At 53.7% G+C, this 22132-nt stretch overlaps 10 protein-coding genes across 10 annotated transcripts; 6 read left to right on the top strand and 4 right to left on the bottom strand.

Annotated features, from left to right (window-relative positions):
• Positions 1-342: 342 nt before the first annotated feature.
• On the top strand, positions 343-1435 carry M409DRAFT_68244 (uncharacterized protein; the record flags this gene model as incomplete). The annotated part of the gene is made up of 2 exons (XM_033817742.1): positions 343-704; positions 766-1435. The coding sequence occupies 2 exons, from the start codon at positions 343-345 to the stop codon at positions 1433-1435; spliced, it is 1032 nt and encodes a 343-aa protein (XP_033664916.1).
• Positions 1436-1486: 51 nt separating this feature from the next.
• Positions 1487-2997, bottom strand: M409DRAFT_57122 (uncharacterized protein; the record flags this gene model as incomplete). Its single annotated transcript, XM_033813526.1, has 2 exons — positions 1487-2150; positions 2210-2997. The coding sequence occupies 2 exons, from the start codon at positions 2995-2997 to the stop codon at positions 1487-1489; spliced, it is 1452 nt and encodes a 483-aa protein (XP_033664915.1).
• A 2361-nt stretch (positions 2998-5358) lies between these two features.
• On the top strand, positions 5359-6192 carry M409DRAFT_68242 (uncharacterized protein; the record flags this gene model as incomplete). Its single annotated transcript, XM_033817741.1, has 1 exon — positions 5359-6192. One exon carries the CDS (start codon positions 5359-5361, stop codon positions 6190-6192), a length of 834 nt encoding a protein of 277 aa, XP_033664914.1.
• Positions 6193-6821: 629 nt separating this feature from the next.
• On the top strand, positions 6822-8874 carry M409DRAFT_25795 (uncharacterized protein; the record flags this gene model as incomplete). Its single annotated transcript, XM_033807834.1, has 2 exons — positions 6822-7944; positions 8096-8874. The coding sequence occupies 2 exons, from the start codon at positions 6822-6824 to the stop codon at positions 8872-8874; spliced, it is 1902 nt and encodes a 633-aa protein (XP_033664913.1).
• Positions 8875-8890: 16 nt separating this feature from the next.
• M409DRAFT_68240 (uncharacterized protein) lies at positions 8891-10834 on the bottom strand (the record flags this gene model as incomplete). Its single annotated transcript, XM_033817740.1, has 3 exons — positions 8891-10279; positions 10334-10614; positions 10672-10834. 3 exons carry the CDS (start codon positions 10832-10834, stop codon positions 8891-8893), a joined length of 1833 nt encoding a protein of 610 aa, XP_033664912.1.
• Positions 10835-11348: 514 nt separating this feature from the next.
• On the top strand, positions 11349-12237 carry M409DRAFT_57119 (uncharacterized protein; the record flags this gene model as incomplete). The annotated part of the gene is made up of 2 exons (XM_033813525.1): positions 11349-12075; positions 12131-12237. 2 exons carry the CDS (start codon positions 11349-11351, stop codon positions 12235-12237), a joined length of 834 nt encoding a protein of 277 aa, XP_033664911.1.
• Positions 12238-12386: 149 nt separating this feature from the next.
• On the bottom strand, positions 12387-13847 carry M409DRAFT_25792 (uncharacterized protein; the record flags this gene model as incomplete). The annotated part of the gene is made up of 1 exon (XM_033807833.1): positions 12387-13847. One exon carries the CDS (start codon positions 13845-13847, stop codon positions 12387-12389), a length of 1461 nt encoding a protein of 486 aa, XP_033664910.1.
• Positions 13848-14523: 676 nt separating this feature from the next.
• On the top strand, positions 14524-15343 carry M409DRAFT_57117 (uncharacterized protein; the record flags this gene model as incomplete). The annotated part of the gene is made up of 2 exons (XM_033813524.1): positions 14524-14719; positions 14781-15343. 2 exons carry the CDS (start codon positions 14524-14526, stop codon positions 15341-15343), a joined length of 759 nt encoding a protein of 252 aa, XP_033664909.1.
• A 1518-nt stretch (positions 15344-16861) lies between these two features.
• Positions 16862-18313, bottom strand: M409DRAFT_57116 (uncharacterized protein; the record flags this gene model as incomplete). The annotated part of the gene is made up of 5 exons (XM_033813523.1): positions 16862-17411; positions 17464-17606; positions 17659-17883; positions 17939-18043; positions 18101-18313. The coding sequence occupies 5 exons, from the start codon at positions 18311-18313 to the stop codon at positions 16862-16864; spliced, it is 1236 nt and encodes a 411-aa protein (XP_033664908.1).
• A 1636-nt stretch (positions 18314-19949) lies between these two features.
• Positions 19950-21600, top strand: M409DRAFT_68236 (uncharacterized protein; the record flags this gene model as incomplete). The annotated part of the gene is made up of 2 exons (XM_033817739.1): positions 19950-20182; positions 20238-21600. 2 exons carry the CDS (start codon positions 19950-19952, stop codon positions 21598-21600), a joined length of 1596 nt encoding a protein of 531 aa, XP_033664907.1.
• Positions 21601-22132: the final 532 nt, after the last annotated feature.

Raw genomic sequence — 22132 nt, 5'->3', positions numbered from 1 at the left:
ATTGCTACCTCTGCCCATGCTTCGAGCAAACACATGATCTTCCCGTAGCCACTCTATTGTCAGGGCTGTCTGGAAGTAGGAAATGCCCCCGACACCAAAACGAGAAGTTCGCGCTCGGGATTTGAAATGTCGGAACTTGACCATGGATTTTGTCTACAAGACTACGTCCGGACTAACAGGCTACCGTACTTAAAGGCAAGCATAGAGTGGGTCGAGCAGAGAAAAAAGAGCCATTGACACAACGAAACTCGAACCGACCTACAAACAGACCACTGTCTGAAACCAAGAGCGAAAGCACATCGACTTCAACCACAAACAACCTGTCACTTTGCCGCCTTCATCATGGATCGCTACGTCTCCCTCCACGAGAACATCAACGGTCCAGGCGACTCCAGGCCCACAGCAGAACAGATCCTCAAAGATGAAGATCTCATTGGAAAACTGACCGGCAAAACCATCTTGATCACTGGAGGAACGGCAGGGTTAGGAACAGAGTCAGCTCGAGTGCTCCGGCTCACGGGAGCTCACGTCTGGATCACAGCTCGCAACAAGACCAAAGGCGAAGACATCGCCAAGTCGATCTCCAGCGATGGGAAGCCATATCCAGCTGTCAAGGTTGTCGAGATCGATTTGTCGGCTCTGGACTCCGTGAGAAAAGGCGCGAAGGCGTTCCTTGAGGAATGTCCGAAGTTGAACATCCTTATGTCAGTCCTGAACACATCAACATCACCACAAAGCCTTACGATATACTGACATCGTGTTCAGGACCAACGCCGGCGTAATGGCCTGCCCCGAATCCCGCTCCGCCCAAAACTTCGAACTCCAATTCGCCACCAACCACCTCGCGCACTTCCTCCTCTTCCAACTCCTCAAACCCGCCCTCCTCTCCGCCTCTTCCCCCACCTTCCCCTCCCGCGTAATCTCCCTCAGCTCCGCCGGCCACCGCGGCAGCTCGATCCACCCTGACAACTACAACCTCGAAAACGGCGCCTACGCCCCCTTCGTCGCCTACGGCCAGTCCAAAACCGCCAACATCCTCATGGCGAACGAGATCGAACGCCGCTATGGCTCCCGCGGCTTGCATGCGTGGAGCGTGCATCCCGGCGTGATTTTCGAGACGGGGATTAGTCGGCATCAAGAGGGCGAGGCGGATGGGTTGCGGGAGCGGTTGACGGAGGTTGATGAGGCGACGACGAAGGTTATGAAGAATACGGGGCAGGGCGCGGCGACGCAGGTGTGGGCTGCGGTGGGGAAGGCTTTGGAGGGGAAGGGTGGGTTGTATCTCGAGGATTGTCAGGTTAGTCGGAAGGGGATTGAGAAGGCGGAGGGACGGCCGTCGTTTTATGGGCATGAGGAGTATATTTATGATGTGCAGCTGGCGGGGCGGTTGTGGAGGGATTCTTGTGAGATGGTGGGTGTGGAGGATAAGGATTGAAAGAAGGCGTGAGGTCTTCAAAAATCGTATTCGAAAATCACGTTAATGTATTCAGACTTTTCCGTCACCAGTGATCTTAACGGCCTCCGCAGACGAGACGTCCATCTCAGAACTTCCCTGCGACTCGGGGGCTTCGCCGAAAACAACACCTGCTTCAATCTCTTCAATGCTCTTGTCTTTCGTCTCAGGGATAAGCAGCGTGACAGCAGCACAAAGTGCCATAATCCCAGAGAACAGACCTAGAACACCACTGAGTCCAATCTTCTCCGTGATCGTACCAAAAGCGAACGCGGTCAACACAGCCCCAGCCTTGCCAGAAGCAGCAGCAATGCCATGAGCCGTGCCTCGCACTCTGGTGGGGAAGACCTCAACAGGAATCAAGAAGGTCGTGGCGTTCGGTCCGAGGTTGAGGACGAATTGAGAGATGGTGAAGATGGCTATAAGCCCTCCCGTCGAGACGTGGTTCGTCACACCAGCCCAGATGGCGTATAGGATGCAGACGACGATGCTGGAGTAGAACTGCTGGCGTACTCGGCCGATGATGTCGGGTAGGAAGATGGCGACGTAGAAGCCAGGAAGGTAGCCAGCGCAGGAAACGATGATGTTGCCGATGGCGGTGTGCCAGAGGGTGAGGAAGGGCGTCTTGCCTTTGCCGTAGCCGATTTGGGTGAGGATGAGGGATTGATTGAGGTTGATACCGTAGAAGGCGATGTCACTACACAACGAACAGGTCAGTACATGTGTCCAATGTTGTTTGAGCTGGGGAGTACTCACAACAGGAACCAACAAAACGACACGGCAAACAACGTCCTCGCATGCCTCCAATTCGAAAAGTACACCCGGAAATCAGCAAACTGCTCCTTCAACCCGCGCTTATCCTTCCCAACCAACCCCGTATCTTTCGACACATACTTCTCGTAAGGCTTGCTCTCTTTCATCGTCAAACGTGCATACAACGTCGCGATGCAAGGCACCAAGCCAATCCCGAAGAGGAGGCGCCAGACCCATTGGATATGCCATTGGGCATCGTAAATCGATCCCTTGAACGCCGCGAGGAGGATGATGTAGACGATGCCGGACGAGAAGCTTCCCAACCCGATGAAGGAGAAGACGGTCAAGACGAGCTTGGCTCGCGAACCGAATCGATCGGTTTCGGCGGAGATGGACGAGGTCATGGGATAATCCCCTCCAGTACCCATGCCGGTGATGATTCGGAAGACTGTCATCCACGCCACGACGCCGGAGTGGTCGAGTTTCGGGGGCATGACGATGAGCATGAGCGTTCCGAAGATCGTCAGGATGAGTTCCTTGCCATAGATCTTGTGTCGTCCAAGAGCGTCTCCGAACAGTCCGAACATGAGTTGTCCGATGATCATGCCAATGGACAGGCCGCCTTTGATGACATCGCTGGAGACGGTGGGGACTGTTCCTTTGTCGTCTTGATAGTATACGTATCCGATCATGGGGACGACGAGTCCGATGGAGATGTTGAGGTAGCCATCTGCGAAGAGGCCTACGCCTGCGATGGAGAGGAACTTGACGTTGCTCCAGAAGGTAGGCATTGTGGATCGAATTGATCGATTGATTCAATGATAGTACAACAATGCTGAGCTGCTGTCAATGCACTGCTCACACTCATCCACAGACCATTCTCTCCCGCCGTCCAAGGGGCATATATAGACCCATATCATTCCGAGCAGACTATATCTCAGATACTTGGCACGTTCGGCCGTTCGGCCGTCCAGCCGTCACGGTTCACCATCACACACAGCGGCCCTCAACGGAGCACCGCTCGATAAGAAAGTCAAATCTCACCCACGTGTATGTGGACTCTGGGCCTATTCGGCGTCTGGGGCTCGTGGGACGTGATTCCTCGAATCCTTCCCTTTCGAGAGGCGTCGCAAGCCATTGGGGGTTGGGATCGAAAGGTCGGTCTTCTTGCCGGTGGGTGAGAGGAGGATGGAAGTGAGGTTTCGGGGTCCTTTGTGTTCGCGGTGCGATGTGCTGGGTCGAAGGGCAGGTGGTGGTGGATGTGGGCCAACGGACGGAGCACGTGGTAGGGAGCTTGATCCTTCGATATTTGTTAGTAGGAGATCCATACTAATGGCTTCTTAGGCGGTCTTGGAACTTCGGACCATAGGTCCCGTCCTTATACAGAACCAATTCGTGACTTGACGCTCTGGGCCTCCGTTTGAGCATCCTGGCCTTATTCGAGGGGTTGGAGCACGAGTTAAGCAGCGACTTCCGTTCGCAGCTAATTAAGTCGAGCAGTGTTTGTCTTGGAGATACCGCCTTTCGTTTCCCTTCTGGCCAGTTTCTGGAATGAGCGGGCTAGTGTCGTAAGGACGAAATACAGGGTTTGGATGATGGTGACAATCGTGAGCGGTCAGCACATAATAGTACTGATCGGATCAAATGACTACATGCCTTCCAAGTCTACCACCTTTGCTTCTTGACCGGATATCTTCTCGTGGAGTGTCAGGGTAGTTCAAGTGCCCCTTCTCCACCAGAGAAAGTAACCATTTGGCGTTGACTCTGGAGTCCTGAGTTCTTCGATCTGGTGATGCTTGCGGGCGTACTGTAATGCAACTCGTGTTGGAGTAGAATCCGTGAGCGACGGTCCATCGCGAACATCCTGCTAGTACCACATTGCTTTGTTTGAAATCTTGCGCCGAGCGACGTGCTGCCGAGTACTGTCAGCAAGCCAATGCAAAGACTAGCTCCGGACCGAGTAGAGTGAGCAGCATGAAGTAAAACCTGTCCGCAGACAAGTCTCTGCTTCTGTATTTTCGTGATGGAGCATTCACGCATATTGATACTCATACAAGCAAGACGACAGCCTGAAGGGTCGGGTGCAACCACGGTGACTGGAGGTCACGCCGTAGTGTATGTGGAAGCAGCGGCAGCGGAGAAGCATATCACCTTTCGCCTTCAAAAAAGGCCACATGAAGTAGAATGTTACAGGTTGCCTCCATCTACTGTGAATCACAATCGAGGTGACACTGCTGCATGCAAAACGCCTTTTCTACTCGTGTGGTAGCGTGTCTTCGTGTCTCCATGTCCAAGTTGGAACGAGGTTCGGGCAACAACGTTCAAGTCATGGGCGATCGGACTGCAGCAGATCACAGCGACCCGACTTGACGACTCTCGTTGTAGATTTAAGAGCCGATATACTTGCTAGTGCTGCGAAATGTGTAGACAGAGAGATCTCGCGATCCATCGTGGACTGTCAAATGGCGTGACCCAAACCCCTTTTCCAAGCGACCTCAGCTCTGGATCGCCAGCAGATTTGCCAATAGTCGTCTGATTCCCCAGGTTGATCCTCTCGGGGCCAATTGATTAATCTTACACCGAGAACATTGTCGCTGAAGTTCTTTCCGAATCCTCATCACGTATTGTCACATGCGCTTGGCAGCGTTCGCGCTAGCAGGAGCGCCCGGGCACCTTTAAGTTGCTGACCGTTCTCGATGTTCCGGTACACATTTTCTTGAAGGCTGTATTTGGTTCCAATACTCATGCAAGGGAGTGAGTGCACTCCGAGTCCCTCGCTATGAGCGTGGCCTCAACCCCTTGCCCTGGGCAACCTCCTCGCCCGGCCGCGATGGGGACGCTCGCTAGCCAGAGTGTAAGGCAAGTTCTAGTGCAGTTGAGATATAGCACGTGATGAAGTGACAGTACTGAGCAAATTCGTGTGCACTTGCGTTCCTCACACGACGCACACTGCCTCTGTTTGCTGCAAACATCTCCAACCAACTAGCGCAAACCCTCCTTCACCCTTGCACTCTCAACAATTACCTCCACAATGACCGCGAAAGTCATATTAACGAGCATCGCATTCCTCGTGGTCGCCATGCTATTTGGTAAGTCCAAGTTTTGATGCAAATACAACCGATCTTGTCAAGTACTGACCCCGATCAGGCACGATGGCCAGCCAAGGCACCAACGACCCGTCGGTTCAAGAGTACTACACGAGTGCAGAGTCTCGCCTCGGCTATGCTGTACTCCTCGGAAACGCTCGACACTGTGGCTTCTGGCCAAAAGGAACGTGGTGGCCTTTCCCGATAGGTCGGGCTCAGCGCGTCATGGAAGAGAAGCTATACCAGCGGCTGGATCTGCCAAAAGACTCTTTGGTCTTGGACGCCGGGGCAGGGTCGGGCTTGGTGGCCGCCTACATGGCGAAGCAAGGTCTTCGGGTACATGCCATCGACTTGACGCCCTTGCATGTGGAGCAAGCCACGAACAATATCGAATCTTGGGGACTCAGCGACCGCGTTTCCGTACAGCTTGGCGACTATCATGACCTCTCTGGCTTCGAAGACGATTCATTCGACGGCATCTACACCATGGAGACCTTTGTCCACGCCGATGATCCTGTCAAGGTGTTGCGGAACTTCTATCGCCTCCTCCGGCCAGGCGGCGTCCTGGTACTTCACGAGGCCGATTTCCATTGGGACTCCGAGGTGCTGCAAGAGGTCTTACGCTTGTCGCATTGCCAGAACACGTTGAAAGAGGGGAGCTACGAGGAGATGCTTGGAGAAGTCGGCTTTGGGCACACCACGATCGACGATATGACGGACAACGTGCTTCCTCTATGGAGGCTTTTCGGAATCATAGGCGCCGTGCCTTACGAGATCTTGAAGCTTTGTGGCCAACAACATCGCTTCATCAATATCATGGCTGGGGTCGAGGCTTATCGTAATTGGGGACAAGGGAGATACATTTCTGTTCGGGCCACCAAGCCCAAGGGACCTGGGTAGAAGGCGAGAGGACTGACGATGTTTCCATTCTTGACTTAGGCGTATGGCTATAAGCGTGTGTATTCCATAGCGGTTGACTTCATAGCTGGAACAGTCTTCGCCTCTTCACTTGTGCTCGAGCTCTTGTCACTTTGCTGTCCCGAACAGGAATGTATCCCACGTTCAATGGTCCTTTTCTAATCACTGGATCTTTCCATCGGGAAGTTGTCTACTACCACGACCGGGTTCGGTGCCGTCCGGAGTGCAGCAAGACTGTTCGGTTTCGAGGTATGTGGCGCTGTTCATCTTGCATTCTGCTTTGTAGAATTGGAACAGATGGGATCGTAAGATGTGAAGTGGTTAACGACAGCGAAAGGTTTGCGCCAAACGACGAAGCACGTGGTTCGAGTGGCTAATCAAATATTGACTCGCGTCCATCAATGCTGGCCAAAAGCAGCCTGCCAAGATTGGCCTAGCTCCAAAGCTTGACCTGACTTCACCTGCAGAGTTCGACGGAGGCTGACTAGCGGCGATTGTGCATTGAACGTACCGACGGCCGGTCAGACCTTCAATCCTGACCTTACCTCTCGATGAAGCACCTTTCCGGACGCAGAATGATACTATGAGCTGACCTACGGCGCTCGACCAGGATGAGTGGCTCGCCGTCAGACCCTGCAGCCGTACTGGCATTGCGGGACCAGTTTGGCGATCGGAAACCGCCTGATATCACCCGAAAGATCACGGCCTGCGTCGCTTGTCGAAAGCAAAAGATCAAATGCCATATGCGAGATGGAGAACCGCCATGCACACGCTGCAAGAAGCGCGGGCTGTCGTGCACGGTCAACAAGAGTCTACAAATGATTCTCGAATCCGATGCAAGTTGGAAGCATCTAATGACCCGGAAGATCCAAGTCTTGGAATCTGCCCTCGGCAAGGTGGCGAACCATCTCTCTCTGGGCGAGCTTCTGGAAGATGAGATGGACCAGGAGGATGATGTTGCCGAGCAAACACAGGCACCGACTCCGCATCGAGCCCACTCGCAGATATCGCCGCAGGCTGAGAAACACACGCCGCTGAACTTCGAGGTCGTGATGGACCCGGATTCTGGCCCAGCCGCTATTCCAGGATCAGTCGTGTCTCCTATCGCCATACCTGGAAATGAGACCAACAGAGCCGAACAAGACATTATTACTCGTGGTGTTATCACCGTCGACCAGGCTCAACAATACCTCGACATCTACCAAAACCGATTGGATCACTTCTTATACCGCATTATTGGAGACAGAAGAGATCTCACCCAAGTGCGACAGGCTTCTCCGTTGCTGCTGGCTGCTATCTGCGCGGTTGGCGCTCTGCATCTGGCGACAGCCGACTTCGAGAAATGCTACCAGGAATTCGTCTCCATAGCCGCATCCCAGACATTCTCCAGACGTAACAATGTCGATGATGTTCGAGGACTTTGTGTTGCAGCTTTCTGGCTTAGTGGTATCTCCTGGACCTGCGTCTCCGCCGCTGTGCGCATCGCCACCGAGCTTCAACTTCATCGGAGCATCTTCAAAGCCTTGAACGGGGATAAGACTCACTACCAACGGACAAGATTGTACTATCTTGTCTTCGTATGTGATCATCACTTTTCAGTGGCGTATGGACGACCGCCTATGACGAGGCAAGATGATGCCATCCGAGCAGCCTTGCAGTTCCTCGAAACCGAACATGCCGTAGAAGATGACGCTCGATTGTGTTCGCAAGTCCAGTTTTGGTCTATTGGCTCCGGTGAGTGCCTTCTACTTCTTACAATCTCCATGACCGCATTCTAGTAGTACACTCATCTGTGGTCTTCGTACATCACTGCATTGATCTGAACTCCACGATGCTTTCGTCCTGCCATGACTTCATGATAGCGCATGACCTAACGACTCTGCAGAGATCTACTCGACCTTCGGCATTGATGTGGAGCGACCGCTTGACGCCTCAATGATCGAGCCGCTTCGCCGCTTCAGCATCAGTCTCGACCGCGTCAGGGCGGATTGGACGCAGCGCTTTCGACAGAACGAATATGTTGGCGATTACCCCAGAAAGGGTGTCGGCCTGCATTACCATTTCGCCAAGCTATACTTGTTCAGTATGGCGTTCCGCGGCATCGGCAGACCGGGCTTCAAATCTCCAGACGTCGCCCTCGATATCGATGAAATCGCCAATTCGGCCGTACTCTCAGCTACTGCGATTCTCCGAGCAGTCGTTCAAGACACTGAGATACAGAGCTTTCTCAACGGCTTGCCAACGTACTTCGACCTCATGATAGCTTTTGCGGTGGTCTTCGTGCTCAAAGTATCGACTAAATACGCAACATCGGTCCGTGTCGACACAAGCGAAATCCGAAGTCTGGTATCCGACGTTGTCACAGTCCTGAAAGACGTCACTTCCAACATGCACCCTCGGCACTTGCTCGTGAGCGTTGCAAAGGGCGCAGAAAGCCTTCTCGAGCGGTGCCATCCACAGGAGATTCAAGGACCTGTCCCTTCAAATGCGCATGTAACCATGAGCCAGCCAACATTCGACGACAGCCTTTTCAACATATCAAGTGAGTGGAACGGAGCCTCATTCGACAACTTCTTCATGGGCGAGTTTGACTTCCTGTCCAACCAAGATGCCATGAACAATTATCAACCCGATCTGAATTATAACTCAATGCAAAACATGTAGCTCAGCCACGCCGATCTCAATAATTGAGCACCAAATCGAATGCATCAAAGTTTCGCCAATGCTTGGAGAGGTCCGCTTTCTTTGCTGGCTCTGAAAGGATGAGTGGAACGTCTTGCTCTGACAGCCCGCCATGAGACCTCAGACGGCGCCCACCGAGATTCGAGAGATCGTGTTCGTCCTTGCGGCTTCCGATAACGACATTCTTAGATGGTATCACAACGATGTCGCCTTCTCTGTCCGGATACATTTCGTACTTCTCTGCCGCCTCCCGGCCTTCGAGAGCAACTTCGACACCAGGGAGAGACTTGCAGTATTGCAGAACATCATCCAAATTGTCCTTCTTCGAGAGATGAACCCTCACGAATGACCCGAGAGCACCGTGGTGTCGAACGAAGGGGTCAGTAATCGGGCAGATGACCCTTGCTCGTCCTGAGCCCCATTTCTCGGCAATCGCATCTTCCAGATACAAAACATTCGGGCTGCCGTCTGAATTACCCTTGTCACTCATGCCATGATCGCCAGTGACCGCCACAAGAGCACCCAGCTCCACCAAACGGCCAAGCTTGGCGTCCAATGCAGAGAGGAAATCGTTCGACTCTTTCGAGCCAGGGGCGTATTTGTGCTGGATGTAATCCGACAGCGTGAGGTAGAAAAGGTCCGCGCGGTCTTCTTCCAGAAGTCTGATGCCGGCGTCCAGTACGTACATCGATAGCTCTCCAGAATACTGAGATGGCTGTTTGGCTCCCAGCCAATGTTCCACGTCCGCGATGCCATTTTCCGCTTGGTTGCAACTGGTTGCTTTCTCGGCTGAGAAGCAGATCGCGTTCTTACTGAGGCCGTGTTGCAAGATCTTGCGTAGTTTGTCTTTTGCCGTGACCGCCGCGATACGAACGCCGAATTTCGACATCTTCTCAAGGATCGTAGATCCTATGAGTAGACTATCGTCCAGGACCATCTTCTCTTCGCCTGTCTTCTGGTCGAGGAAGAAATTGCCTGCGATGCCGTGGTAGCTTGGGGGTCTGCCTGTGATGATTGAAACGTTGTTTGGGTTGGTGAAGGAGGGCATGCAGCTCTTCGCTGTTACATGGAACCCATTGGATGTGAACTTTGCGAAGTTGGGCAGGATGCCGTCCGAGATTCCTTGCTGTAGGTACTCTGGGTCGAAGCCATCCACGCAGACGACTACAGACGGCCGTGTTGGAACCTTGTACCGTCGTCCATGAAGCTCGATCTGGGACCGAGACTGAATTAGAGACTTCGTGGCGCTCGCCGCGAAGCTTTGCAACTCGGGCGTTTTCAACTTTGGATTCTTCGCCAGATCGTCCCATCGTCGGACGGCGAGCTTGTTCTCCAGCCAAGGGTCTTGCTGGGCTGCTTTGACTTGTTCGTCCGTGAAAATGCCTCCCTATCACACCTCATCAGTACACATCGACGATCGGTGAATAGATGACCAACGAACCTGATACTTCAACGTCGTCTTACTGTTTGCGCTCAAACCATCATAATAGCCCTTATCAACGGCAGTGAGGTACCTCTTTGCCATGACGTGAGCACCCACGAGCTGGCAGATCTTCTCGCTGAAGCCCAGCTGACGAAGATACCTTTCACCAAGAATCTCGTGGCTCGCTTTGCCGACGTAGGTTCCATCTTCAGCGAACATGGAGGCCATCTTGTCGGCTGCTGGGATGAAGCGGCCGACGTCGTGGAGGAGGGCACCGAGGACGGTTTCCTCATCGGCACCTACGTCTCAAGTCAGTGATGATCCTGGAGGATTACAGTGTCTGATAGGCTACGCACCAGCCTGCTGAGCTAATGTGGCTGCTTGCAACGAGTGCTGAAGCTGGGAGACTCTTTCACCGAGATAATCGCCTTGGCCTTGCTTGTCGATGAACTCGAAGAGCTCACGGATGGTTTCTTGAGCGTTTGCCTCGACGGAGGGCAAGACTGCTGCGACTGCCATCGTGATGCTTGCAGAGCGTAGAGAAGATAGAGAGATGAAGCCATGATGCTAATGGCCAAGATGGTCCTCTAGATGTATGTATCTTCTCCCAACAGCATAGTCGCCTAAAGTCTAAATCGAAAAAGAGTTGTCCGTCTCCTGCATGGCGTGCAGTGATGATCCTTCTCGTTGCGCGTGGATGTGCTGGACGACTTTCTACGGAGGGAAAGCCGCTAGGCCAATAGGTGAAGTGTCCGTTTCTGGGAGCGCCATAGAGTTGTGTCGTACAGGAGTTGCTTCGGCGAGAAGACCGTAAAGTCTTTTCGCTATGGATGCCGTCTGCAAAACCTTGCCCTGAACTCCGCCAATCACGTGTATCGGTTTTCGTGCCGGCGAGACATACTCTACATCGGGAAGGTGCAGTACGAAGGAAGTCAATAATAAGAGGACAAACGGACTCCTTGCCTTGCTGAAGATCAACATAGCACGCGATCTCGTTTACCACGGCAACAAGTCCTTGGACGGCAGCATTACCATGGCAGCTCTCACTCTCACAGACGAGCAGGTCGCTCATTTCGACCGGGAAGGATTCCTCGTCCTCAGATCACATGAGCATGGCCTGATCGATCCAACAGTTCTTCAGCAATGGACAGACGAAGTCCGGAATCTGCCAAGAGAGAACGGGAAATGGATGCCGTACGACGAGATCACTGCGACCGGCGAAAGACAACTCATGAGGACCGAGAACTTTGTTGACTATCATGAAGGTTTCACCTCGCTGCTGCATGGCGAGGCGCTTGCGAGTATTTTGAAGCAAGTCACTCGCGACGACATGCTTCTGTTCAAGGACAAGATCAACTACAAACTCGCTGGCGGGAATGGCTTTGGTGCTCACCTTGATGCGCCAGCATATGACCACATCGGCGAGATCGAGCACACAACTGCAAATCTGGCCGTCGATCCGGCAACCATCGAGAACGGCTGTGTGGAAGTTGTTCGAGGGTCGCATAAGATGAACGTAGAGCTGGCAGAAGGAGGCCGGATCTCAAAGGCATGGGAGACCTCCCAAGACTGGACCCCGGTGGTATTGGAAAGTGGCGATCTCTTGATCTTCGGTTCTCATCTGGCACATCGATCTGCGGCGAACAAGAGCGACAAGGCGAGGGCTAGCGTATATGCAACGTATCATACCAAGACCGATGGGATGGACCTGAGGTCGAGATACTATGTCGATCGACGGGAGAACTTCCCGCCTGATCATGGTAAGCATCGTCATGTATTTGCATGTTTAGAGTATGTTTCTAACCTTGTCTGCAGAGCGAGTTCCCGGCAAGGACTATGGTGCTGGTGTCAAGCGATACGCGTTTGCTGCACCTTTCACAAAGGTTGAGGAGGTGGCAGTTCAGCCACAGCAGGTGGCATAGGCATGCTATTGGATGTTAGTCTTTAATTCAGGGAGGCAGTAACAACAGCGCGGAGGGAACACTATTGAAAAAGCGACCTACTTATGAACGATCCATCTTCAAACAAGCATTCGTGCCTCAAACCCAAGCTCTGGGGAGAATCCCACCTTTTACTTGAACATCTTCTCATACACATGTTCACCCTCCTCAAGCACCTCAATCTTGTCCCCGCAACGAATGATGCCCTGCTGAAAGAGGGGAATCATGGAGAGGCCAAGACAAGGATGAGGCTTCGCACCTTCGTCGACCTGGCGTGTGCGCTTGAGTGTGGCATGTGGCTCGTTTCTGTCTTTCATCGCGGAATCTGGGTGCACATTGGGAAGGGTGCAGCGAGCGGTACGGCATGCAGCGTGGTATTCTGCGATTCCTGATGTGCGATGGCCTATCAGCGGTTGTCCAGCAGAGATCCGCATCCATTTGTCTTCAGCAAAGGCAGCTGGACCAGAGACGTAGATGTTGGCGCGAAAGCGTCGGGAGTCGAGACTTCCCTTCACTTTAGCTTCGCCAGGGAGCGAATCATCGACTGCACGCACGCTGGCGATGTTTAGAACATGAACCGGGAAAGCGTCTGCGAAGCCGACTTTGAACTTCTCATCTGGTAGATCCCTCGGCAAACCGCGAGTGACTGCACGCAAGTTCCCGTCATCCACACGGAAGAGCGCAAGTGGGTTGGTGACGCCAAGGAAGTACTTGAGCTTTGCAAGCGACTCGGCCTCGATCTCGTTGCTCAAGTTGACCGATTCGGGGCAGTCTTTCCAGATGGCCATACTCTCATAGGTGTAAGCTTTGGCCTTCGCTCTCTCAGGGCCGGGCTGTAGTGGAAGCTTGACGGTGATGAGCTCAGTAGCACTGCCGAAGATGGAGCCATACTGCTCGTAAGGGAAGCGAATGACCAGACATCCACCGTTGGCACTCCAGTCCTCGATGCGGTCGGCCGACTCATGGTCTCGAGACGCTACACCTGCTTTTGGTACACCGTTCTCGGTGCTCTGACCCTTTCTATAAGTCAGACCAGGAGCAACCGAACCATTGGCAACCTTGCTGCTGAGCTTCGTGTGCATTGGTGTGGCTGCGGTCTTGCGAGGATCTGGGATCCAGAGCTCCGTAGAGAGAAGCGCAAGACGCGGAACCTCTCGCTGAGTGATGAACCGCCATTGATGAGAGACCTCCGAGTTGACCTCGCTGATGCCTCCCAAATCAGCCGAAGCCTGCTTCTTGCTGGAAACGAGTTGGGCGAAAGAGAAGAGTCGGTCGTATTTGAGACCAGTGCCAGTGACCTCGGATGCTGAGAGCTCCACGCCACGACAGGACTTGACGGGATAGACGAAGAGCGACTTGACTCGAGGCGTTGAGTCTTCCGGGGCGATAGAGTTGTACTGATCGCCGAGATTGCTTTTGGCTTGTCGCACAAGTCTCAGGCATCCTGGAATCGAGAATGTGCCTCCTCTACTGCGTCTCCGAGCCTCCGTGTATATGTAGAACACAAGCGGGAGGACGAACAGAAGGGCGAAAGCGCCGGCTGGCGACATGAGGAACTCGATGTAATGCGCCAAAAACGTGGTTCGCGCCATGGCGAAGTTGTATCAAGGAATTGGGGTTGGCCGGATGGAAAGCCAGCGTGACAGTCAAATCCAGAAGTGTCGGGTGTCATGCCCTGCGGTCGACTTCAAGAGATGCTGGGTGGAAGGGCTATTTCAACAGAAGGAGGAGAGGGTAAATTCCAGGCAAGCGCAAAGCCCGTGACTGCGGTCAGACATTTTTACCGCAGCATCGGCCAATCACAAGTCGTTTTGACGCACGATCACGTGCATCAAAAGTATATCAAGTGAATGTTCGCTGTTGAGAAAACGGAGTGAGGTCGAAACAGCGCCAAGAGTCGATCGGGCTAGTCGCAAGACAAATAGTCACGTGACACTTTCCAGCCCTATCTGTAGGGCAACCGGTGAGCTTTGCGTTTAATCCGTCCGAGAAACGAACGCGGACAGACTACCTTCATCAACCAGGCACAAGTTGCGAATTCGCTGGCTAAGGAGAAGCGTGACATCACCGGTGGGCCCAATGGATGCCGGTCCAACCCTGTGACTGTGATTGATCGCTGGAGGGACACTTGCGATCAGTTGGTTGTACGATGGGTGCGAGACGCGCAAAATGGCCGCGGCGACTCCATGCAGTGCCATAAACATATCTGCCAACCCCCCACAATCAATCCGCCTCAATCTGCTGTGAACCGCTCATCTCGCCTCGACAATGGCCGCTCACGATTGGGACAAGTTCAAGAAGTTCTTTGAGAATCGCAACGTGGCAAAATGCGCGCCTCATCTTATCCGCTACATCAAACCAGATTCGAAGATCATTGATGTTGGCTGCGGTGTAGGTACCATAACCCTAGATTTTGCTAGGAGGGTGCCTCAAGGTTCTGTCATTGGCATTGATCACAGCGAACGTTCGTGGATCAGCAACATAGGGGCGAATAGCTAGACGTATATCTGACGACTGCATTACAGAGTCCATCGCCACCGCACGAGCTCAAGTCGAAAGGGAAGGGGTGAGCAATGTCGAGTTCGTGGTTGGCGATGTAGAGGATCTCCAGTACCCGGATGATACCTTCGACATTGCTCATGCTCATCAAGTCATGATCCATCTGGTTCACCCGGTCCAGTCACTGCGCCATGTGCACCGAATCATCAAACCAGGCGGCGTGGTCGGGATACGAGACCTGGCTCATCTCCACCACGTCGGAGCAACAGCCTTGATGAACGAGAATCTGGAAAAGTTCTGGCAGGACTCCAGAGCCCGCGGTGCGAGAGGCGAGGGTGCTGGTAAAGTCAACCATATCTGGATGCACGAAGCGGGTTTCGAATGGGGGCAGATTGAAGCTGGGTGTGCTGGATTTGACAACGAGAGAGAGGAGCTGCCCGCAATGTCGGAGGGCGCAATCGGTTTCGCGAAGGCGAGGAACGAGAACAATGAGTATATGGAGAGGTTGCGAAAGGACGTGGACGATTGGGTCGCCAGTCCTCAATCCAGAAGTATGGTATTGGATGGCAGGGTTGTTGGCAAAAAGTAAAAGAAATGTACGTGAGAGCTTATTCGTTATACTCTTTTGACCGCTCAGCTACGAGCCCATTCTTGCGTGAGACCAAGACTTCAGGCAGACTTTACATTTCGAGTAGGATTAACGAATCGCGCAATGTCCGTCGAATCTCCTACCGTAAAGAAAACAAGACAACGAGGTAAGAGCAAGCCATGCTCTATACGGCGTATGTGGAACATCAAGAGGTTACTACGGCCTTGAGCCAGCCTCTCCTCTCCTCGAAGAGCGACTACTGGATACAACAGCGCTTCGGACAGACTCCGTTCTCCAGACGAATGACACTCTGCAACATCAGCGAGGTCAGGTCGGCGGGTGGTGCGGTAGGTCACGATGGGGAGACGATGGCCAGTATTGCTTTTGGCCAGGGAGATAGGCTGCGAGGATAGTCGCGGGGTCTATACAGGAGTGAAGTCGTGCAGTGGTCTTTAAAGGCTGGATGGACGCTGGTGAGGACGTTGGAACGGATGAGAAGCTGAAGCAAGGAGGACTTACCAGGACTTCACCACACGCAACTTCTGTCTCTACTGTAGCATCAGTCTTGACACAAGCATGCTCCTCTGGGAGGCTTCACTTCCCACTTCTCACACAGATCCCGGAATTCCCACACCGTCTATCAACTTCTTCTCACCACATCCCACCAAAAGCCCTCACCAAGCCCCAAATCCCCTACTTTCAGGTCAGGAGTCACCACACCCCATCCAAGAGTACCAAAAGCCAACTCCTCTCCGACTCACTTTCGAAGTACCCAAAGCCAACCCCATCCCAAAGAAAAACGTGGCGTCCAGGCGTCCAAAACCACACCCGCATCCGCAGGGATTCAGGGGCGATCACAAGCCACAACCGAACGTAATCTGAAACACATATGCAGGAACATTGATTCCTACCAGACTCCCTCGGGCCTCAACCGCTTTTCTTCGTTTGTTGGTCGTTGCCGTTCGACCCGTTGGCAACAGCGAAGCCCGGCGCTCGCGGGTTCTTGCTCGTCTATCCAGAAAGTTAGATAGAGTGAGGGGTGGCGAGGGAGGGTGGGTTGTGGGTTGCTCACGAGTCGGTTCGCGTTTTGGGTCGCGTGCGTGCGTTTGCTGGAAATAGCAGAGCATGCGAGCCGGAGTTTTGCACTGCGCGTGCTGCACGACCGCGTTGTCAGGCAATCGTAGGGATGGACGATGCGAGTAATAACAAGACGGGCAAAACGTGGACATGAGTCTAGATTTCGAAGATTTCATAGGATAGATCGAATTTGGTTGGGTATCTTTTCCGCGCGTTGCATCCAGACACTTGGGACATGCTTCTCTGCGTACAACGATTCACAGCATCCCCGCCATATCGCTGACAGTGCAAGACTCATGATGATAAACTCCCGTAACGCCTTGCCTCTAGTGAGAAGTCCCCAATCTTTCATGCTGACGCCGGTCGCGCTGTAAAGCCCTGGATATCATGCCCTAGTATCCTGTACAAGATGAATCGAAGAAGCATCATTCAAAGCCGTGCTCATTGTTGCTTGACATGCAAGTTGTAATCAATCGAGTCGTTCCCCCTGCTGGAGTTGAGTTCCCGCCGCCGCGCCTCCTCTTCCTCGTAATGCACCTCTGTTGTGAGTGTCTGACGGATAATCATCTGTTGCGACTCCGAGCTCTCCGCCGATTGCGCTCTCGGTGAGTCGGCATCCCTGACTGGTATGGAGCGGATATGTGTGATGTTCTTGCTGAACGAGGGCGGGTCTCTGTCGGTGCTCCTCAGGGCACTATTCTGCTTGGACCCTGCCTTCTTGCTCTTATTGCTCCTCCTGTCCAGGGATTGCATGGCATACGACCCGCTGCTATTCTGGCCGTAGCCGCTTTGACCGGTGGTGTCGTATGTTCCCCAGCCGGTATTGAAAGCTCCAACGAACGGTTTGAGCGTAGGCATTGTGGCTGCCATGAGGCCGTAGTGCATCTCCACGTTCAGGAGAATGAATGGCACGACGCCTCGGAGTAGAGGTTCGGGAGATCCGATTGTGTTTCCAAGGAAATGAATGCGAATGAGTGCTGCGACGATAACTCTGTAGAGTAGTTAGCAATTGTGTTCGTCTTAGAGAGCTAGTGAGCGCATACGGTGATCGTAGCCAGAAAACAGCAACTACGGTGAATTTCCTCATGAGATCAGTTTGCAGGCCCCAAACAAGCCAAACAGGGACTGCAAGGAGCACCGCCTCAAGGATTACATTGAAGGCAGTGATCACTTGCCACGCGAGGAACTACTACCAGTCAGTAAACAAAATCCTTGTCCTTGACCACCAGCATACGCACGAGATTGCTGCATTGCGATCCCACAGTCTTCCAAGGCGGGCTACCTGTGCATCGAATGGCTTCTGCAAGGAACGATCCCACGCCCCAAACGACTGAAGCTGCGAGAACTCCGTAGCAAGCGTAGACACGGCTCTTGATGAAAACGATGCGCGCAAGCAGAAGCGCAACAGTACACTTTGTTAGAGTGTTCGTGACAATGTAGAGCAGTTGCGCCGCATACACCGCCTATTGCCGAAGTCAGCTTTCCACGCGCGGTCAAGCAGAACATCAATTTCCATACCTTCGAAGCTTGATCGATTTGCGCCTCGGTCAGCAGTTCAAGCGCTTTTCCGAATCCAAAAGACACAGCAGCCGAGGAAACGATCATTTGTATGACGCCGAATATCTGCAGAATGGCGTGTTAGACCAGTTGCGCATTTGCGAAATGACCCCGAAGACATACCGTCGCTATGCTGCACACAATGTCGTCCATTCCGAAGGGGCCGGAGACTGTCGCTCTCATGTAGATACGCACGAAGAAGCACAGCACCACCCACGTTGCCATCAACGTCGAAATCGTGAGCGCGATGCCTCCATGGTCCTGATCGGTTGTGATGAAGCTGCGCGGTCCGGAATCCAGGTCGGGGAGCGTCGGCGGGGGAGGAGGAGCAGACATCTCGAGGGTATTCGGGCTCTCGCGAGAGCTCTCGTCGCGGTGGAAAGGAATGTGATGTGTTAAAACTCCAAAAACTGTCGTACAAGTCGAGCCAAGGGCGTCGCGAGCGAAGGCAAGCAGCAGCAGTGCTCGTCTAAATGGTGGCGTGCATTGTTCGCAAGAATCGAAAGCGGTGCCGGTATACTAGCTCAAAATGATACTTCAGCCAAGCGAAGGCGCCCTGACGGTCTCTGCGACTTTGTCGGTCCAAGCTCGCAGATCCGGGAAGGGGTTGTATTGATAGGCGGAAAGTTTGCAACGCGTGCAAGCGTGTGGACAACGACGAGGGGGTACCCCTTCTTCGAACCACGATGCGAGAGATCACCATGGCTCCCTATCACAGACTTGGCGACGGATTCGTGCTTCCGCTAGCATTTTTCGTGCGCTGATGTGAACCCCCCCTCCATGTCCGGCTCTCGGCGGGCCCAGCTCTCCTAGCTGTTGTGCCAGGGGCGGCGGGTGACAAGCGACTTCATCCCGGTTGCCAGTGCAGTGGCTCAAATCCTTCGACGAGCAGGATAGGACGGAGCAGCAACGAGAGCAGAAGCGGGATGAGATCTGTCGTGATCCTGACTAGCTTTTCTCCCTCCTTCAAAGTGTCGTTCGTTTTGAGTTGGCGAGACCCTCGCTCGGCCAGAGTTCACGTATGCCTCCGCGCTGCATATGCAATAGCAATCGTGTCACGCAGCTACACTCGACGGCACAGCACTGCGAAACTCGGCGGGCAGCAACTCGTGTCACCTCGAAGGAGAGAAGATCGGCGGAGAACCCTGAGAGTGGCTGCTGCAGCCCTCGTCCCCGCCAGCTAGCCAAGCTCGAAGGGAGCGCTTTAAGCTTCATCTGCCGGGACGCCTCCCGAGGTGTGCTCGAGCGCATTGGGGGCCCGTCACGTCCCAAAGCGTGTCTTCCACATGTCGAAGAAGCGACCGTTCGGAGTTCTGGAGACCAGACAGACCACCGGCCGGAAGCAACAGGGAAGTCGGCGCTATCAGCGGTTCTTCCTCAGCCTTGTTCTCCTATTCCTCAACGGATGGGCCTTGCCGATCCAGAAAGTTAGAGATCCTCAAAGTCCTTGAATTAGCAGCACCAAGAGCCAGAAATGAATAAAGCCGTTGGACATCGCGCTTACTGCCGGAGAGAGACAGGCGAGCAATTGGTGAAATTTTCGAAACGGCCTGACCTTGCTCCCTGGGCACGGCGTGGTACGACCCCTGCAGCACAGGGTTAACGGCTCCTGCTAGAGCCAGAGTATGAGCCCCACGTCGGGTGGAAGCTCTGCGCTTGGGTGTACCGAGAAGGCATCGTAGCATCAGGCTTGTCCTTGGTCGGAAGGTTGAACGACTTGATCGCGCAGCTCCTCCTAAACTTCACTCCGTCCCAGACTCGTTCTTTTTGGTCCTTTCGCGCATCTGCATGGTCTGACAGAGCTGGTCCATATATTATTTGATAACCTTTTGTTCAGCTGCTCTTTCGCCACGTGGGTTCGTTGCGAGGCCGGGCGGGACAGCAGTTTTTCTCGTTCAACTTCCTCTTCCCTCCCACTCTTTGTTTCAACTGCTTGCCCGAGACCCTTTTGCACGTTTACACCCCGTCCAACATGTCGCATCGAGACGCCTACGGCGCCTATGGCGAGAGCAAGGTCGCCAGCAATGTCACCACCGATGAGGCCTTTGAGACGACTGACCTGCCGCCTGAGAAGGCAGGCACGGCGGCCGACAGGAAAGACATGGCTCGTATGGGACAGAAGCAGGAATTCAAGCGGAACTTCAGCTTCATCCCCATCTTCGGTTTCGCAGCCGTGTTGATGATGACATGGGCGTCTGTATTGAGGTGAGCATCGATCAGGAATTCCAATGGCCAGAGTTCAGGACTAATTGTCGCGCAGTTCTGCCAGTTACATCCTCCCCAATGGCGGCCGACCAGCAATGATCTGGATCTACATTGTCACTCTTTTCGGTTTCGGCGCGGCAATCCTCTCGATGGCGGAAATGGCCTCCATGGCTCCAACAAGCGGTGGACAATATCACTGGGTCAGCGAATTCGCTCCAAAGCGATGCCAAAAGCTGCTCAGCTATTTAGTCGGCTGGTTCTGCGTCTTGGGATGGCAAGCCGGCATCGCAGGCCAATGTTTCACTGTCGCCAGTGAGATCCAGGGCTTGATCGTTCTCAACGATGCGAGCTATGTTCCGCAGCCGTGGCATGCTGTCTTGTTGACCATCGCAACTGTCTCGACGGCGGTTGTCTTCAACACTTTCCTCGCGAAGAGATTGCCGCTCTTGGAGGGTCTTGTTCTGATCCTGCTGGTCTTCGGTTTCTTTGCCATTCTCATCCCGCTGTGGGTGTTTGGCCCCAAGGCCAGCAGCGCCGATGTCTGGCTGAACTGGACCCAGGTCGCCGAATGGCCGACAATGGGGGTTGCGGGTTTGGTCGCATTCACTGGACCCATCTATGCCTTGATTGGACCGGACGCTTGCGTGCACATGGCCGAGGAAGTCAAGGACGCCTCTCGCACGATCCCTTGGGCCATGGTGTCGACCCTCATTACGAACGGTATTACTGGTCTGATTATGACCATCACGTTCGCCTATACCCTGGGCCCCATCGACGCTGCCATGATGCCGGAGTACAACTTCGCCTTTATTGGTACCTTTTACAACGCCACCCAGTCCCATGCGGGTGCAACAGTGATGACCTGCATCATCATCATTTTGACGCTTTGCTCAGCCATCAGCAATGTTGCCACAGCCTCCCGACAGATGTTCGCGTTCGCCCGTGACGGCGGCCTGCCGTTCGCCAGGGTCTTATGTCACGTCCGTCCAGGCTGGGATATCCCGTTCAACGCCGTCATGGTGTGCTTCACCATCACCTGCATCTTGTCTTTGATCAACCTGGGCAGCACCGTCACATTCAACGCTCTCCTCTCGCTCGGAACTGTTGCTCTGCTGACGTCGTACATGACTTCCATCGGCTGCATTTTGATCAAGCGCATTCGCGGCGAACAGTTGCTTCCCTGTCGTTGGAGCCTGGGAGTCCCACTCGGCTGGGCATCGAACATCATCGGCGAGGCGTATATCATCTTGGCATACCTCTTCGCCTTCTTCCCGCTATTCAATAACCCGACCCTTCAGACCATGAACTGGGCAAGCGCGGTTTATGGAGGTGTCGCCATTGTTGCTGCAATTTACTACGGTGTCTGGGCGAGGCACAAGTACACGCCGCCCGTGGCGAAGCTGGCCAAGGATATGTAAAGTCGATGAGTTGATGGATCGGCTGATTGCTTTTTCTTGTTTTGATGATGAATGTATACCCGGCAGCGTTATGTCAACCAGATAGTCTCCTTGAATGATCACTTGTCGAACCAGTCCGTCATCCAGGTTGAAAGACGGAAAAGTATCTCCATTGGCCAGGCTCCATCATCGATTTCGTTCCAGAGTCCAAGTCAGGACGTGTTGACACTGATCTCCAAAGAGCTTTGGATCTCAGGGCCTTCGAGGTGGAAGAGAAGGAATCGAAGAAAAGACCTGCGAATCGCTTTCCATTTGTACCCACCGGCAAAAAGGAGCAATAGTGGGTATCTTGAACAAAGAGAAGTCATTTCTTGACTCGGGTGGCCACTGCCGACTTTCAGCCTGGCACGCGAGACCGGGGTGGGCGTTCGTTCGGCATCGATCATAGAATCCAGACGCCGGGGCAAGAGAAGCAAGAAGGAGGTGTCAAGGAAGGGACAAGAAGCAGAAGGTCGAAGTGCATTCTTTAGTATCGGTCGACCTCCGTGGGCGG

This window comes from Zasmidium cellare, assembly GCF_010093935.1.
Source record: "Zasmidium cellare ATCC 36951 unplaced genomic scaffold M409scaffold_28, whole genome shotgun sequence".
Lineage (NCBI taxonomy): Eukaryota > Fungi > Ascomycota > Dothideomycetes > Mycosphaerellales > Mycosphaerellaceae > Zasmidium > Zasmidium cellare.
The sequence above is the reverse complement of the archived record's forward strand: the minus strand, read 5'-3'. Positions and strand labels throughout refer to the sequence as shown.